This window comes from Gracilinanus agilis, chromosome 2 (genome assembly GCF_016433145.1).
Source record: "Gracilinanus agilis isolate LMUSP501 chromosome 2, AgileGrace, whole genome shotgun sequence".
NCBI classification, from domain to species: Eukaryota; Metazoa; Chordata; class Mammalia; order Didelphimorphia; family Didelphidae; genus Gracilinanus; species Gracilinanus agilis.
Genome location: NC_058131.1, coordinates 559,644,315 through 559,659,849, shown reverse-complemented (window position 1 = coordinate 559,659,849; position 15,535 = coordinate 559,644,315). Strand labels below are relative to the sequence as shown.

At 33.0% G+C, this 15,535-nt stretch overlaps 1 protein-coding gene across 1 annotated transcript in view; it reads left to right on the top strand.

Annotated features, from left to right (window-relative positions):
• ZNF280D (zinc finger protein 280D) overlaps window positions 1–15,535 on the top strand; it is an 89,992-nt gene that overhangs the window by 65,194 nt on the left and 9,263 nt on the right. Inside the window, exon 18 of the mRNA XM_044665298.1 lies at window positions 4,436–4,481. Within this exon, the coding sequence (XP_044521233.1) occupies window positions 4,436–4,481 (46 nt within the window). The remainder of the gene's footprint in view (window positions 1–4,435; window positions 4,482–15,535) is intronic.

Here is a 15,535-nt window from a genome sequence, read left to right as displayed (position 1 = left end):
CCTGTTCTCCCTTACCAAGGATCGTGAATAGTCTGACTGTGGAACCTGCTCCAGGTTGTCGCCTCAAGCAATCAGATCTTGGGGAGAGTGCCTTGCTACATGGCTGGCCTCCCGTAAGTCTGATGCTGGTGTGGCCTAGAAGGCCACAAGGCACACCAAGTTGAGCATAGTTCCCAATGGGGGCTGTGGCTCTTCTTTTTAATCTTTGGTCCAGTTCTAGCCAGTAAGCCCATCAGCCCAGTGCTTCAACATCTTAGTCCTGATGTAGTTTGAAGTTTGAAGCTTGTTCATTTTGGCTGCTGTCCTTTAATTACATTCTTCCTTTTGTTTTCCAAATGGAAGGCTGAATTCCAAAAGTTCAAGTTCAAGGTGTAGACAAGCTGCAGTTTTCTTGCCCATGACCATCATGTCACAGCAATTGCTTTCCGGACCAGCACTATTTTTACTCTCATTTATAATTTGCTATCCATTGTCACACCTATAATTTTTTTAGCAGTACTAATTTTTAAACCTTCCATTCATTGAGTAGGTGAAATTTATGTTGTTTTCCTCCATGTTTGTTTGTGTTTATATTTCTTTGTTTTTCTCTCATAGCTTTTTGCCTCATTTTATAGAATTTCTTATATTTAAAATTGTCAGCAAGTTTCATTCAACTCCTTGTTTCACAACTTTTAATTTTGGATATTGTCCAAAATGTTATGTGAGACCATGGAGCATTTTGAAATGCAATGTGTGCCTCAGGTCTCCTAGATAAATTATCATTAGTTATAATTAATATTATTTGTGGTCAGAATGAGAATCTTGGTACTTATACAGAATAATTAACTTTTAAAACCTGTTAACAAATAAAACCACAACCTAAAAACTGCTTAAAATTTTTCAATTAAGTTTCTATCCATAAAACTTGTTTATAAAGAAAATGTTTCCTTTTTAAAAAACAAAACAAAAAAACCTTTTGAATTACAGATATGATTAGCCAATAATTTAAGTCTTGGGAAAAGCTGTCAAATTCAAAGGCTACATACATAAGATTATATATTTAAAGGTCTTTGATTTGATATATACTCATTATCCCTAGTCACTGTTGTTGTTTTAATTTTTGTTGGTGGAGCAAGACTGGGAATTAGTTTGGTGCATTTAAAAAAAATTTTTTTAAGCCCTCACCTTCCATCTGAGAGTCAGTATTATGTATTGGTTCCAAGGCAGAAAAGCAGTAAGTAAGGGTAGATAGTGGGAGTTAAGTGACTTGCCTAAGATCACACAGCTAGGAAGTGTCTGAGGTCAGATTTGAACCCAGGACCTCCCATTTCTGGGCCTGGCTTTCAATTCTCTTACCTGCCCCGGTATATTAATTTTTATTCATATTAAATCTGGATAGAATTAATATATAGGTATTTACTAATTTTTCTTTTACTTATGAATAATGTTTAAGTACTAAACATAGTGTTTCCTACTTTACATTTTTTTAAAGATTCAAATGAACAAAACTTTGCATTCTGTGTCTGTCGGTATATATCAGAGGTCTTACTTAAAACTAGATCTCCTAATTTTGCCACACTTCCTTAAAATGATTTTTAAGACATAGTTTAAGTATACTTTTGTGATGAATAATATTAATTACATATTCTGTGATTTATCTATATATCCCTATATGAGTTCTTATAATTATTATGGTTCTTCTAAATCTGTGTTATAATTAATATTATGTGCTTTATTAATGTTGAAAGAGGTACTAGAAATGGTCCGGGAAGCCTCTATTATGCAAATTTTGAAGTTATTTAGTAGGTCTTTAATTTACTATCTCAGTTTCTTAAAGTCACAATTCAGATTTCTGTAACACCTTATAATAATAAGATATTTTATGCTCACTTTTTCTTTTGATTCTCACAACCCTTCAAGGTGGAAAATGTCATTATTCTGATCATTTTATAGATGAGAAAACTGAGATTACCCTAGTTGTAAATGTTAGCCATGAATTGAAATCAGATCTACTTTTTCGGTTCAGTGTTCTGCCTACAACATGTAGCTTCTTTACCTCCTATTTCTAAGTAAGAGCAATAAAAACATTTGATAACTGTATAATTTGATAAAGTTTTTAAGAAGAATAAAGTTTTAATTCTTTTTAAAACTTTAAAAATATGTACAACTTTTTGGATAATTTGTTTCATAATATTCCACTAGTTAATACACAAATTATTTATGGTAAGCATATATAATATCAGATTTTTAAATTACTTCTCTAGAAATATAAGTTATAATGACAAGTTGAAGTAAGGTTAGGTCTGACCCTTTGTAATTTTTGTTAGAGTCAAACTTATGGCCAAAATGAAAAAGATAACTTAAGTTGGTTAGTGGATAGAGCATTTAGCCTAGAGTTGGAAAAAACCTGAATTCAGATTTTAACTTTGAACACTTAGTAGTTGGGTGACTTTGGGCAAATCACTTAACCTCAGTCCAAGTCAGTTTCCTCGTCTGTAAAATGGGGGGGTGATAATAAGATCAACCTACCAGGGCTATTGTGAGAATAAGATAATATTTGTAAAGTGTATGCTGTTTAAATGCCAATTGTTATAAGCTTAATGTAGAATGCTTGGCACAGAAAAGTTTTGGTTAGAAGTCCATTTTTATAGAGTTATAGTAAAAAGTCCAAAGTAGATTTTTTTCTATTTCATTGACTAAGCTGAATGATCAATCACATATACTTTATAAGCCTTTACTATATAGATGAAATTTTTCATTCCTAAAGTTGTTTAAAAATATATTTCCTAACCTATACCAATACTTCTTTTAAAGAATACAAAAATTTTAAATAATTACAATCCTCTTTACTCATAGTCTCCCTTTGTAAAGCATTTTAAATGCTAAGTCTGTAGTTTTTGCTTAAGCTTTTACTTTGTGTTTTACTGATATAACAATTGTAAGGATTACAAAACCCTGATTACCCAGAACTGGTTAAGAGCCATTTGTTCTAAGCAATTTTAGCATTTCTTTTATTCTAGTTAATATTTTTCTTATAGTTTTTGTAAATTGTCATAGCCCAATAGAGATATGCTGATATTTTAAAAGAAATATTGTTTGCATATTTCCTACAGTATATTTGCTATTCTGGAAACATAACTCATGGTGAAATAATTTTAATAAATGCAAATGATTTTATGTAGTACTAATAAAGCCATTATTAATATTCAGTAAAAAAGCCATGAGTAGATATAATTTTTGAAATGTATTCATAGAGCACACACCATGATTATTGACAAGATTTTTTCTGTAAACATTACTTTTGATTGACTAGTCAGTTATGACTTAACAGTTTGAATGGATAGTATTTCACATATTAGTGGTCTGGTTTTTGTTATAAAATTGAAGTCTTTATAATTGTGGCTTATGTTAAAAATACTGTTCCATATAGGCATAACCATTAAGCTTCCTGATGTTATGAATCACTTAATTCTTAATTACATTTCAGATCATATATGCACTAGTAATTTCTAAAATGAACTCTTCAAAAGTTAGACTCTGCATTTAAACTGATGATTTACAAGATTTCATAGGAAACAGACTTTGAACCATCTCTAATATCAATTTTCTTATATAAAGCAGTAATGATGACATTTATTTGTCTTGTGTGTTGTTTTTTTTTACAGCATTCTGAATAACCTATTTATAATTAACCTAGTATTATTTTGGGTAGTTTAAAAAATAGATTGAATCTTAACTTTGTTATAATAATTATATATTAACCTTTTTAGCTTGTTAAATATTCATCTTATTTTTTTAACTTGCTTTTAAGCATAATGCAAATAACTTTAAAAAACAGTCCAGCTATTAATTTTTAAATAGCTAATAGTTATATAAATACCACTTTTCACTGACTAGTCAGTTATAATTTAGCTATTCAGATGGACACTCTTTCAGTTTCAGATGCATAGATTTCAAATCAAAATTTTAAAAATGTATATAAAATTGAAATCAATTTAATTGTGGCTTATTTTAAATATTTGTTATATTATAACATGTAGACCTAGCCATTAAGCTTCATGATGTGTTTATATAGTTAGTATTAATAGCTTCTTCAGTAAACAATTTGATTTATCATTGCAGAGAGTACTTGATTGTTATAAAATGATAGAATTATTTTCTAATGACCTTAATAACTGCTTAGGACAAATTATTTAAGTGCTTAATGTGACTATAAATCCTAGGTAAAAGTTTTCTTATTTGGAGAAAATTGAGGGAGCCTGTTTTACATACCTGCATATGATTTAATCTTTTTGTTCTGCTTCTAATTTAAACTATTTACTGAAAGTATCATATACAATTAATGTTGCATGTAGATTTATAATATAATTTTCATTTAAGCTTTGGAAAATAGGAGTCAGATATTTTATCACTTAAAAGACAAGTAAATCTCAAATACCTATTTTACTTCCATTAGGTTAAAGAATGAAATAATCGTTATGGAAAAAGAAGCTACACCTGAGGTAATATTTTATTTTTCACCTTAGTGGTTATGAGAATTAATATAGTTAATATTTTGAATATTAAAATATTTTCTTTTTAGTAGTAACATTTACCATAAAAAATTTAATAGGACTTAATTTTATATTAATATATTATATAATTATATATTTATAATATTATGATATTAATAGAATTTAATTTTGCTTTAAGATGTAGAAGAAATATTTTCTATTTACCTGTAGTAAGGCTTAACAATACATAATTTTTTACAAAGTCTTTTATGTATTTCACATTGCCACTATTTAGTCAATAGAGTAAATAGTGGTGATAAATTCTGTCATCTTTAAAGTCTTTAGACCAGATAGAAGCCCTTTTAAGTGAACACATGTTCTGCTCAATCTTAACATGCCAAAACTATAACATTTTATTAAATAAAACATTAATGCTTTAATATAAATTTTTCAAAAAATAAAATATATTATCTTGAGAGGCAGCATGGTATAGCGAACAGTGTACTGAGCTTGGAGTCAGGGGTATTTGGGTTCAAATCCTGTTACTAGCTCTGTGACTGGGCAAGTCACGTAACCTCTCCAAGCCTCCGTTTCCTCATCTATAAATTGGGAATAATTCTAGCACTTATGTGTTATTTATATTGGTCAAAAAAGAATACATAAGCAAACTGCTTTATAAATGTCTTGAAGAGGCACTAAAAAAAAAAAGGCAAACCATTATTACCTTTCTATACAGTAACCTAATGTAAGTTAACCATCTCTTCTTAATTAGAGTCCTCATTATGAACAACTCTTGCTGATGTAGTTCTTAACTGCAGGTGCAAATGGCATGGACTGGACTATGTATAGGGTAGAAAGAATCCTTATTATTACCCTATGGTAGAACTGGCTTTTTTTGAATAGTCCCTCATTATAACTTGCTTTTGAGTCATTTGCCTCTTTCTTATAAAAGTAATGTGAAGAATGTGCAAGTACCCCATTGGTCAGTGTAAGAAACCTGCCTTCCTTGCAAATAACTGAATCAGAAGTTGAAGTAGATTTCTTCTGAATTCTTCACTATAGAAAATCCTCATTATCTTTGCTATTAGGATCAGTGTCCTTTGACTTGTCAAATAACACCTAAAACATCTATTATTTCTACATTATTAACACTGGTGACCTACAGGTTTTGTCAGCTTTTGTATACGCTTCCCCCTCCATTGATTGAGGTATTATGAAGCAGGACTATTCTGTAGTATTTCAAGAATTTAATGTTGGGGATAGTGGCTTTTTCAAACATACAAATAAGAAAGATGCCAAAATTTTTGGAAATGGGACATATTAGTCAGCAGTTTTCTCCATTAACAAAATTGCTAGAATGTACCATCTTTATCATAACAAGATTAGCTATTTGGTATGATATCTGCTTGAAGAAATCAGTTTTCTTGTGAAATTTCTTCTGAAGTTACATTTTCTGTTCTGTAAAACATAATAGTTCATCACTTGGATCATTGAATTCTTTTTTTTTTTTTAATCCCTTACCTTTGAGTCTTTGAGTCAATACTGTGTTTTGGCTCCAAGGCAGAATAGTGGTAAGGGCTAGGCAATGGGAGGTCAAGTGACTTGCCCAGGGTCACACAGCTAGGAAGTGTCTGAGGCCAGATTTGAATCTAGGACCTCCTGTCTCTAGGCCTGGCTCTCAATCCACTGAGCTACCCAGCTGCCCCCTGGATCATTGAATTCTTAACAGTAAGCAGAAGATGGTAAAATATTCCCAGACAATAATAGCTCTACTGCCTTGAGGTAGGCTAAACTTATCTTAAATAAGAAAGCCTTTGCTAACCTCTAGTAAGGTTCTGATTCTTTAAAAAAAAATTTTTTTTTAAACCCTTACCTTCTGTCTTGGAGTCAATACTGTGTATTGGCTTCAAGGCAGAAGAGTGGTAAGTGTCGGCAATGGGGGTCAAGTGACTTGCCCAGGGTCACACAGCTGGGAAGTATCTGAGGTCGGATTTGAACCTAGGACCTTCTGTCTCTATGCCTGGCTCTCAATCCACTGAGCTACCCAGCTGCCCCCAGGTTCTGATTCTTAAATTAACTTTTACTAAAAGTTTGTGTATATTTTTTTAAGAATAATATAAACAATCAAGATATTTGTCTATGAGCACTAGAATAATGAAATTTTCTGGTTACTAAACGTTTTGTTTTTTTGATGGCCTAAAACAATTCATCTATATGGGAATAGTTACTCTCCTTCATAATCTTAAAAAATTGGGGAATTTGAATTAATGACATTTTGATCTCATTGATAAAGATTTAGTTTCCTCCTGTGATGCAGATTATGACCCTTGTATGCCCGTCAATCTCATACCATTCTTATTCATGTACTCCTGAGAATCTATCATGCAGAGACAAAATAAACTTTTTTCTTTAGTATTATAAAATTGCCTACAAGTCTCAGTTGGTCCTAAAAAATAATTTTCTTGAAAAAGTAAAAACATTCTCTTGGGATTTGTGAGTGTTGATTTTTTTTTTCACCAACTAAGTCATATTTTTAAATGCTGCTTGTGTTTAAAACACAAAAGCCACAAAATCATGTTGTTTAGTCAACAGAGAAATATTTTGCCTTTAGCATTTAACCACATTTAGTGGAATTAATTTTGTCACTGAATCACTATAAGATGTAGGCTAGGTACTCAAATTTAGTGCTTGCTATGGTACTATGTGACTTGACAGCTTAGGTTGATTCTTAGTATCGATAACATACCTCCTAATAGTAACAATGACATACCTCCTAATACATATGGCATTGCTAGAAAAGGATAAAAAAAATTGAACCTGTTGTCTATACTGTTTGAAAGCCTATAACATACTCAGTCTGTAACACTCAACTGAGTCTTTTAATATTTGTCAGCATCCCTGTGAGTAGATATTCTGTTATTACTATTTTCTGCTTCATTTTCTGCTTCACTCAGCTGCCTACTTTTTTCTTTGCCCTCTCACTCTAAATTTATATTTATTCAGCTCTTGCTTTACTCAGAATATTGAGACCTTCAGTTGTAACTGTGACCCTTTTTTAACTTCTCTTGCATTAATATCTCTTCCCTCCCTACTGGTTCTCTTCCCTTTGCCTAGAAACATAATCGAGCCATTCCTCTATCTGGGAAAAAAAAAAGCCTTCTTTTCACTACTTTGTCCCTTCAAGCTTTCCTCATTTCCAAATTACTAAATTAGACTACACTCAAGAGACATGTACTAAGAGAACCTGAACTACAGGTGTGGGGAAGAGCTTAGAGGCTTGACCAAGTTTTAGAGTTCATTTCCTTATCACTGCTTTAGTACAATTTTTCTTATTTTTTGAGTCTCTTTGGCCTTTTACTTTACTTGAGATTTATATAGGCAGTATGTACCATTCTTCCTTCAGTCCCTAAATATACTGATATATATACACAGAGTGTCATATTAAGTTGCTATTCCCTCCAAAGGTCTGTTATTTACAGTGGTTCACTTTGCCAGTTCCTTCTCTAGGTCTCATGCCATCTTTGTTTTTGTTACATTCTATTTCAGCACCTCCATTTAAATTCTATCTCATTTAATTTTTCTTTATAATGCCTCTGTCCAACTCTTTATCACAATATTCCTGAAAAATTAAAGAGTTTTTGTATTTTCTAGCTTATATCCCAATTATAACAGCAGCCAGAATAGATCTTAAATTAAAATAATTTGATGATGTTCATGACAATAAAGAATATTGGTTGTTCATGGTTCTTTGATTGAGTTCTGATTTACCTTTCTTTAGATTCCTGATGAAGGGTCATAGACAGGAATTTGAACATACATCACCTCCTCCTCAGGATTTGGTGGGGTCAAGTATTAGCCCTCCACACTTTCTGGAAAGCATAATCAAGTTGGCAATTCAAGAACTTTAGGGATAGCTGAGTGACTCAGTGGATAGAGAATAAGGTCTTGAGAAGGGAGGTCCTGGGTTCAAATGTGACTTTAGACATGTCCTATCTGTGATTCTGGGCAAGTCACTTTAACTACAATTCCCTAGCCACCTTGGAACCAATACTTAGTATCAGTTTTAAAACAGGAGGTAAGAGTTTTTTTTTTAAGAGAGTTATTATATTTAAAACACTTAAAAACATTTGAAGAAATTAGTAATTTGCACCTGTAATTTCATTTTGTAATAAGAATATTTAAAGAACATAAACAGCAATTTTCCCCACTGACTATTAAGAGGTACCTATATTATCACTTCTTCACTTTCATGTTCCAATAAAAAAGTCAAGTTTTGAGGGCACTTGAGTTAAATATAGTTGTAGATGCTTATACCCTAAAACCAATTTTTCTTAATAACATTTCCCAGTGAAGACAATTGAATTTTTTGTTTTGTTATCTATAACCCAGAAGTACCTTAATTAGCTAGAAAGAGAGGACAGGAGGAAAAAGATAAAAAAACAATCACATTCCAAGTCCACCTTTTGTTAAAATTCATTTCTAGCATATCATTCCTGTCAAATGTGAACATTTCTAGTTAGGTGCAGTATATAGTTTCATAATCAGTTGCAGCAATAAATGTTTTAAATTATCCATCGTTTAATAGTTGTCAGTTTAATTTTTGATAAAATATCCATATTGCTTATGTGTATTAGGCTGCTCCATGCTGATGTCCTCCAATTTGATGATCTATAATAATTAGAAACCACAATAAGTAACATCATATTTAATGTGTGCCACTCTCCATCCCCCCTCCACATTTATATAACCCCATTTCCCCATAATTAAGTCAGGCCATTATGTTCTTGGTCATCAATTTTTATGACCTAAGGGTTTAAATAATCCCAAATAATTTAATATTAATACTGATTTTTCATTCTATTATGATATATAATCCACCAGTGATTTATGAAATCTACCATGTCCATATTTAGCCAAAATATACCTTTGGAAAATCTTAATAAATGAAACCAAATACAAAAATAAAACCAAGTTAGCATTAGCCCAACCATATTTGCTTCTGAAAAGAGAGATTAGAACCTAGGTGTCATCCTTTAACTACTCACTTTCTCTCCCCACCCAGTTTTCACAATGTCCTATTGTATCTTCCTGCATATAAGTCTCTTTTTTTCCTCTGACATTGGTATTGCCCTGGTGTTGCCTTTATTCTTCACACCTGAACTTATAGAAATAACCTTCTGATTTATCTCCCTGTCTCAAGTTCTTCCCCATTTTGGGCCATCATATATTATTCTGTCATATCGATCTTCCTAAATCACAAGTCTGACCAAGGCCCTCTCCCTTGCGCGTTCTCCCTCCCCTCAAACGTTAATTCCTTTGGCTTCCCTATTACCTCCAGAATCAGATATAAAATGCTCTATTTGGCTTATAAAACTTTTGACCTTTCCAGTCTTTGTATCCATTACACTTTTCTATATACTCTGTGATCTAGTGATACTAGTTTTCTTGTGGTGTTCACAAAAGATACTCCATATCTTGAGTGTTCTGACTGGCTGCCACTCAATTTTTGTAACTTTTATCTCTCCTCATCTTCATATCATAACTTTTGGTTTCTTTCCAATCTCAGTCCTACCTTCTGCAAAAAATCTTTCCCATATACCCTCATATTATTAATCTTGCTTTTGTTGATTATTTCTAATTTAATTCACGAATACCTTATTTCTGCCAAGTTGTTTGCACATTGTGTTTCCTATTAGTCTGTAAGTTTCTTGAGGCCAGTGACTTGTTTTCTGCTTTACTTTGTATCCCCAGGGCTTAGACTTTTCTTGGCATATAAAGTGCTTGATAAATTACAATTTCTTTTTTTTTTTTTAACCTTAACTTCTGTGTATTGGCTCCTAGGTGGAAGAGTGGTAAGAGTGGGCAATGGGGGTCAAGTGACTTGCCCAGGGTCACATAGCTGGGAAGTGTCTGAGGCTGGATTTGAACCTAGGACCTCCCATCTCTAGGCCTGACTCTTAATCCACTGAGCTACCCAGCTGCCCCCAAATTACAGTTTCTTTAAGATGATGATGTTATTGTGTACATTGTTTTCCTTATTCTACTTAGCTAATTTTCCTTGATTTTCCCCATTTATGGGATACAAATTTATCAAATTCAAATAGCCTTTCACAAATATTGTTTTATAAACCTTTGGAGTAATAAGGGACTTTAGAGATTATCTTTTCTAACCCCAAACATTTTGCAAATGAACAAAATGAAAAAAAAAATTACTTTGCCAAAGGTTAGATGGCAAGATATTGATATGTTAAGATGCCACACTGACACTCAGTATTTATGAGTTGAAATTTATTCTTTACTGGCCAGTCATATGAAAGTATATTAGATCAAATCCTGTATAATGCAAAAATAATTTTTTAATTACCTAGTACTAAGAACCATTGAATTCTAGTATCAATGGGTATTTATTCTTTTTTCTACTCCTGCTTTATTAGAATTTCTTCTAAAGTTCATCCTTTTTTTGATCACTGAAGCTGATAGCATTTCTAATCCTTGAATTCATGCCCATTTTGCAATTAATTAAGATATATCATCATCCTTAAATAATTGTCCCTAACAGTCTATTTTAAATAATTGATTCATTTTTTATCAGAGACTTAAAGCTGAAATGGACCTTGCAAGTCACTGGGTCCAACTCTTTCATTTTAGAAACGAAGAAATTGAAGCCCAGCCCAGAGAGGTAACACTTGCTTTGCCAAAGGCCACCAAGGCAGTAAGTGGCCAAGTTACCATGATTCTTAAACACTTGCTTTCTTTTTTTAAAGTAAATTCAGTATGATTACATTCAAAATTGTCCAGTTTTTCTGTGATTCCTTTTTTTCCTTCTGTTCTCTTCTGTGCATTTCAGAAACAATTCAGTGATAGTCTTCTCTTTGGGAAGTGGGGGGACCCTATTCTTCATTTCTCATGTCCTCTTTCTCCCTCCCATCACTGAGAATTCTCACATTGCTGGTGTCAGAAAATGTATATATCTTGTGCTATTATCCAAGTCCTTCTCTGTCAGGAGGTAGATAGCTTGTTTGATCATTAGTCTCCTGGATTTGTGTTTGGTTTTTTAATTGAACAGAGATCTTAAGCCTCTTACAGTTTCTTTAAGAAGATGATGTTATTGTATACATTGTTTTCCTTATTCTACTCATCCACTGGATCAATTTATACAAGTCTTCAAGGGTTTTTCTAAAACCCCTTCTTTTGCCATTTTGTAAATATTGAATCTTAAAAAGCTTTTTGAATAATTATTTATCTAATGAGATATAAAGTCCCTCAATCTCTCCCTCCTCCCCCCCCAAAAAAAATTTAAACAACTTTGCCACCCTGACATTGTAAATTTATTTTTTAAAGTTAGGTTCCTTTTGTTTTGCTTATTAATACAGTAGCCGTTTTCTTAAGTATTCTTCACTACCACCACTTCCACCCCCTGTTACAAAGATAGTTAAAGAAAAGCACCTGTCATGGCACTGGTTGCCAGATTTTACAGTTTGTTTAATATAAAAAGCAGGATATAACATTTTGAAGGTGTAAAGAATTGTTCAGCTCTGAGTTGGATTAGATGGCTGGCTGGCCAGTCTTTCTCTGAATCCCATATCTCTTGAATCCCATATCACCAATTGTCTATTCAACATTTAAACTGGATAATGCCTGGCAGGATCATAAATCCAGCATGTCCAAAACTAAATTCTTATCTTTCTTATCAAATCCTACCCTCTTCTGCAATTCCAGTGTCAGAGAGATCAAGATTCTTTTAGTGTCTGAAGAATATGTCAGTGGTGTTTATCCTATACTCCTTATTCTGTTTAACCCCCACTTATCCAGTAAGTTACCAGATCTCAGCATTTCTTTCTTTACAAGATTTCTCACATTTGATATTTTCTCTTCACTAGGATATCTGCCACTTTAGTTCATATCCTCATTACCTTTCACCTAGATTATTTTAACAGTTTTGTAACTAGTTTTCCTATCTCAGTTCCAATTGCTTTTCCAGTGTTTGCCAAAGTAATTTTCTTAAGCACATTTTACTCCCTATATGAATTGATTCCTGTTTTTCTTCTAGACTCAAATGCTAACCTCTGTATTTAGTTCTTAAAGTCCTTCATGACCTGGCCCAAACTTGTCTCCCCTTGCTCAGTGGACATTATCCTCTATTTCTCATAATATAATCTAGCCAAATTGACCTTGCTTGTGTCGCTCTCACCCAGCATTCTGCTTGTGTTTTTTCACACCCAGCCTCATGCCTACACTGTACTTTCTTCTCACCTCTTTCTCATGGAATTCTTCTCTTCCTTCAAGCTGAAGCCGAAGTGCCCTTTTCTACTTGTGCTTTTTCCTGATCCTTCCAGATTCTTTTCGAAGAATTGTAAAATACTTTGTACATAACTTTTAATTTATTTATAGTCTCTTCATACTTGTACTTGTCTCTTCCTTCAGCACATGTATCTACTTGTATCATTTGTAGCTTCTTACTAAATGTTTCTTTATTGGTTGGTCTTGGCACTCCCAACCAACACTGGTTTTCAAAATTTTTCTTAGATACTAAGTTTGTATGAAAAACTTCTGAACAATTTATGTTAATTTCAATGTTGAGATATCAGAGGTTTTTTAAAGCCTCTTTAAAAAAATTTTTTTATTGTCATGCAAAACATGCTTGGCCACTTGTTGTAAGAGCAAACTCGTAACATAACCAAAACCCCAAAATAAAATCAAATCATGAATGCACTTATGTAAAAGATGACATCGACAGTTCTTTCTCTGGAGGTGAATATTTGTCTTTCAGTATTGTCCCAGATCATTGCATTGCTGTGAGTAGCCAACTTTTCACAGATAGTCATCGTACAATCTTGTTATTGTGTACGATGTTCTTTTAGTTCTGCTTATTTTTCTTTGCATCAGTTCCTGCAGATCTTTCCATCTTTTTCTGAAATCATCATGCTTCTTATTTATTATAGCATAATAGTATTCCATCACGAGCATGTACCACAATTTGTTCAGCCATTCCTCAATTGATGGACATCCCCTCAATTTCCAATTCTTTGCCACTACAAAAAGAGCTGCTATTAACATTTTCGTACAGGTAGGTCCTTTCTCTTTTTGTATTATCTCTTTAGGCTATAGTCTCAGTAGTGGTATTACCAGATTAAAGGGAATGCATAGTTTTATAGCTCTTTGGGCATAATTCCACGTTGCCCTCCAGAATTTTTGCATCATTTTACAACTCCACCAACAGTTAAACAATCTTAATATCCTAAAGATTTCCTTCATGGGAGAGAATTACACATTTCATTGCCTGGAGCTTTCTACTCTATCTGGGCCGTAGGGTTTTTCCGGTTACTGTACCATTAGAATATGAATGATCAGTCCCCACATTTTCTTTGTCCTCTTTGCCTTCTTTCATGTTTGAGGAATTAAAAGCTCTTATTCTGGTAGCTTCCTTGATAGGCTGCTGGCGATATAAGTTTCTTACTTAAACTTTATTCATTGATGCTTATTACCATACCAAATATCTAGAGTCACCTTTTATAAGATATCGAAAAGATTACCTATTATTTTGGGGAGAAGAAGAGCCATTTGTCTATTGGATCTAGTAATTATTTGGAGATAGCACTGCACCTGGCAAAGCACTTCCTTTTCCAAGTAGAAGATGAATCTCCTCTATATGACCATGAGGTATTTAAGTGTAACACTTTTCTCCTTTACATAATTTCTAATATTTTATAAACTGGTTTATTCAAAATATAATTCCAAAATATTTAAGTTCCTACTATATGTAAAGCACTTTACTAGGCATTTGGGATACAAAACTTTAAAAAAAGAGAGAGATTCATACATAAATACATATGTTCTCTTCCCTTTCAGAGCTTATATTTTACTGAGGATAAAACATGTTAAAGGGTGGTATGTTATGCACATAATTTAATGGGGAGGAGAGTGGCTTCCTTCTCAGTGGATGTTGTATTCATAAAATGACACTCAAAAGGAAGTTAAAATTTCCAAAAGGTGAAAGAGATCTCCACAAAGGCACAGGCAAGAAATTGAATGCTAGGCCCAAGAAAATAGCAAATTATGCTGGATGAGAAGTAATATGTAGTAAACTTGAAAGAGTCAAATCTTTAAATGAGAAATTTAAGGAATTTGTATTTTATTTTAGAGACTACAGAACCATTTGCATTCCTTGTTCAGGGGTGTAACTTGATCAGATTTATGCTTTAGGAAGATTATTTTATCAGCTTCCTGGTGGCTAGATTGGTGAGGAGGGAAGACTATAAGCTGGAAGTCCAGTTTCCCCTTGAATTAACTATACTTTGTTACTTCATTGGATTTATTATTTCATTTGCCATTGTAGTCATTCCTTAGAGTTATGCAGATCATAGCCCTTTCATTCTTTCATATAGAATCAAAATTATACTCCCTCCAGATCCCCTCAGTGTATATACTTGATCAGATCCATCTGGTCTTCTAATTTTTTTCCCCTTTAGTTCTATTTCTTCTTCTTTACACAGTATATAGTATAAGATTTAAATTAATGTCCAATACTTTAAATTTTTTTAAGTTTACTCTCTGACAAAAAAGAACCATGTGACTTAAGTTTTTCTACGTAATCCCTGCTCCACCAAAACTGTGACAGGAAGAAAAGAGACAGAGAGATGGGGCTACACTCAGTTTATATCCTGTCTTATGTCAGCATGCAACGACAGTGAGTAAGGTGCTGGGAATCATAGTTTTGCTGGGGATTGTAGTTTTTAAGGTAAAAGATTCTAATTACACAATTCCCCCTTGGGATCCTTTGGGAGACTAGTCTCCCCAATGGATCATATAAACATAACCTAATTATTACAATAATTTGGGGTTAAAAGGGAAAGAGAACAAAACCAATGATTGTTGGCACACTGACAAAAAGTCAATGAGGGAGCAGTCCCCTTTGGCATAAGAGTATACATAGAAAATAAATGGGTTCAATCCCCCCACAGTTCAATTTCACTGCATCTCAAAGTTCATTCTGGATGTTTCAGTGTAGTGTGAGGTTTCTGCAGGCATCTCCGTGATGCCTTCTTCAAGCAGTTCACTTCCTA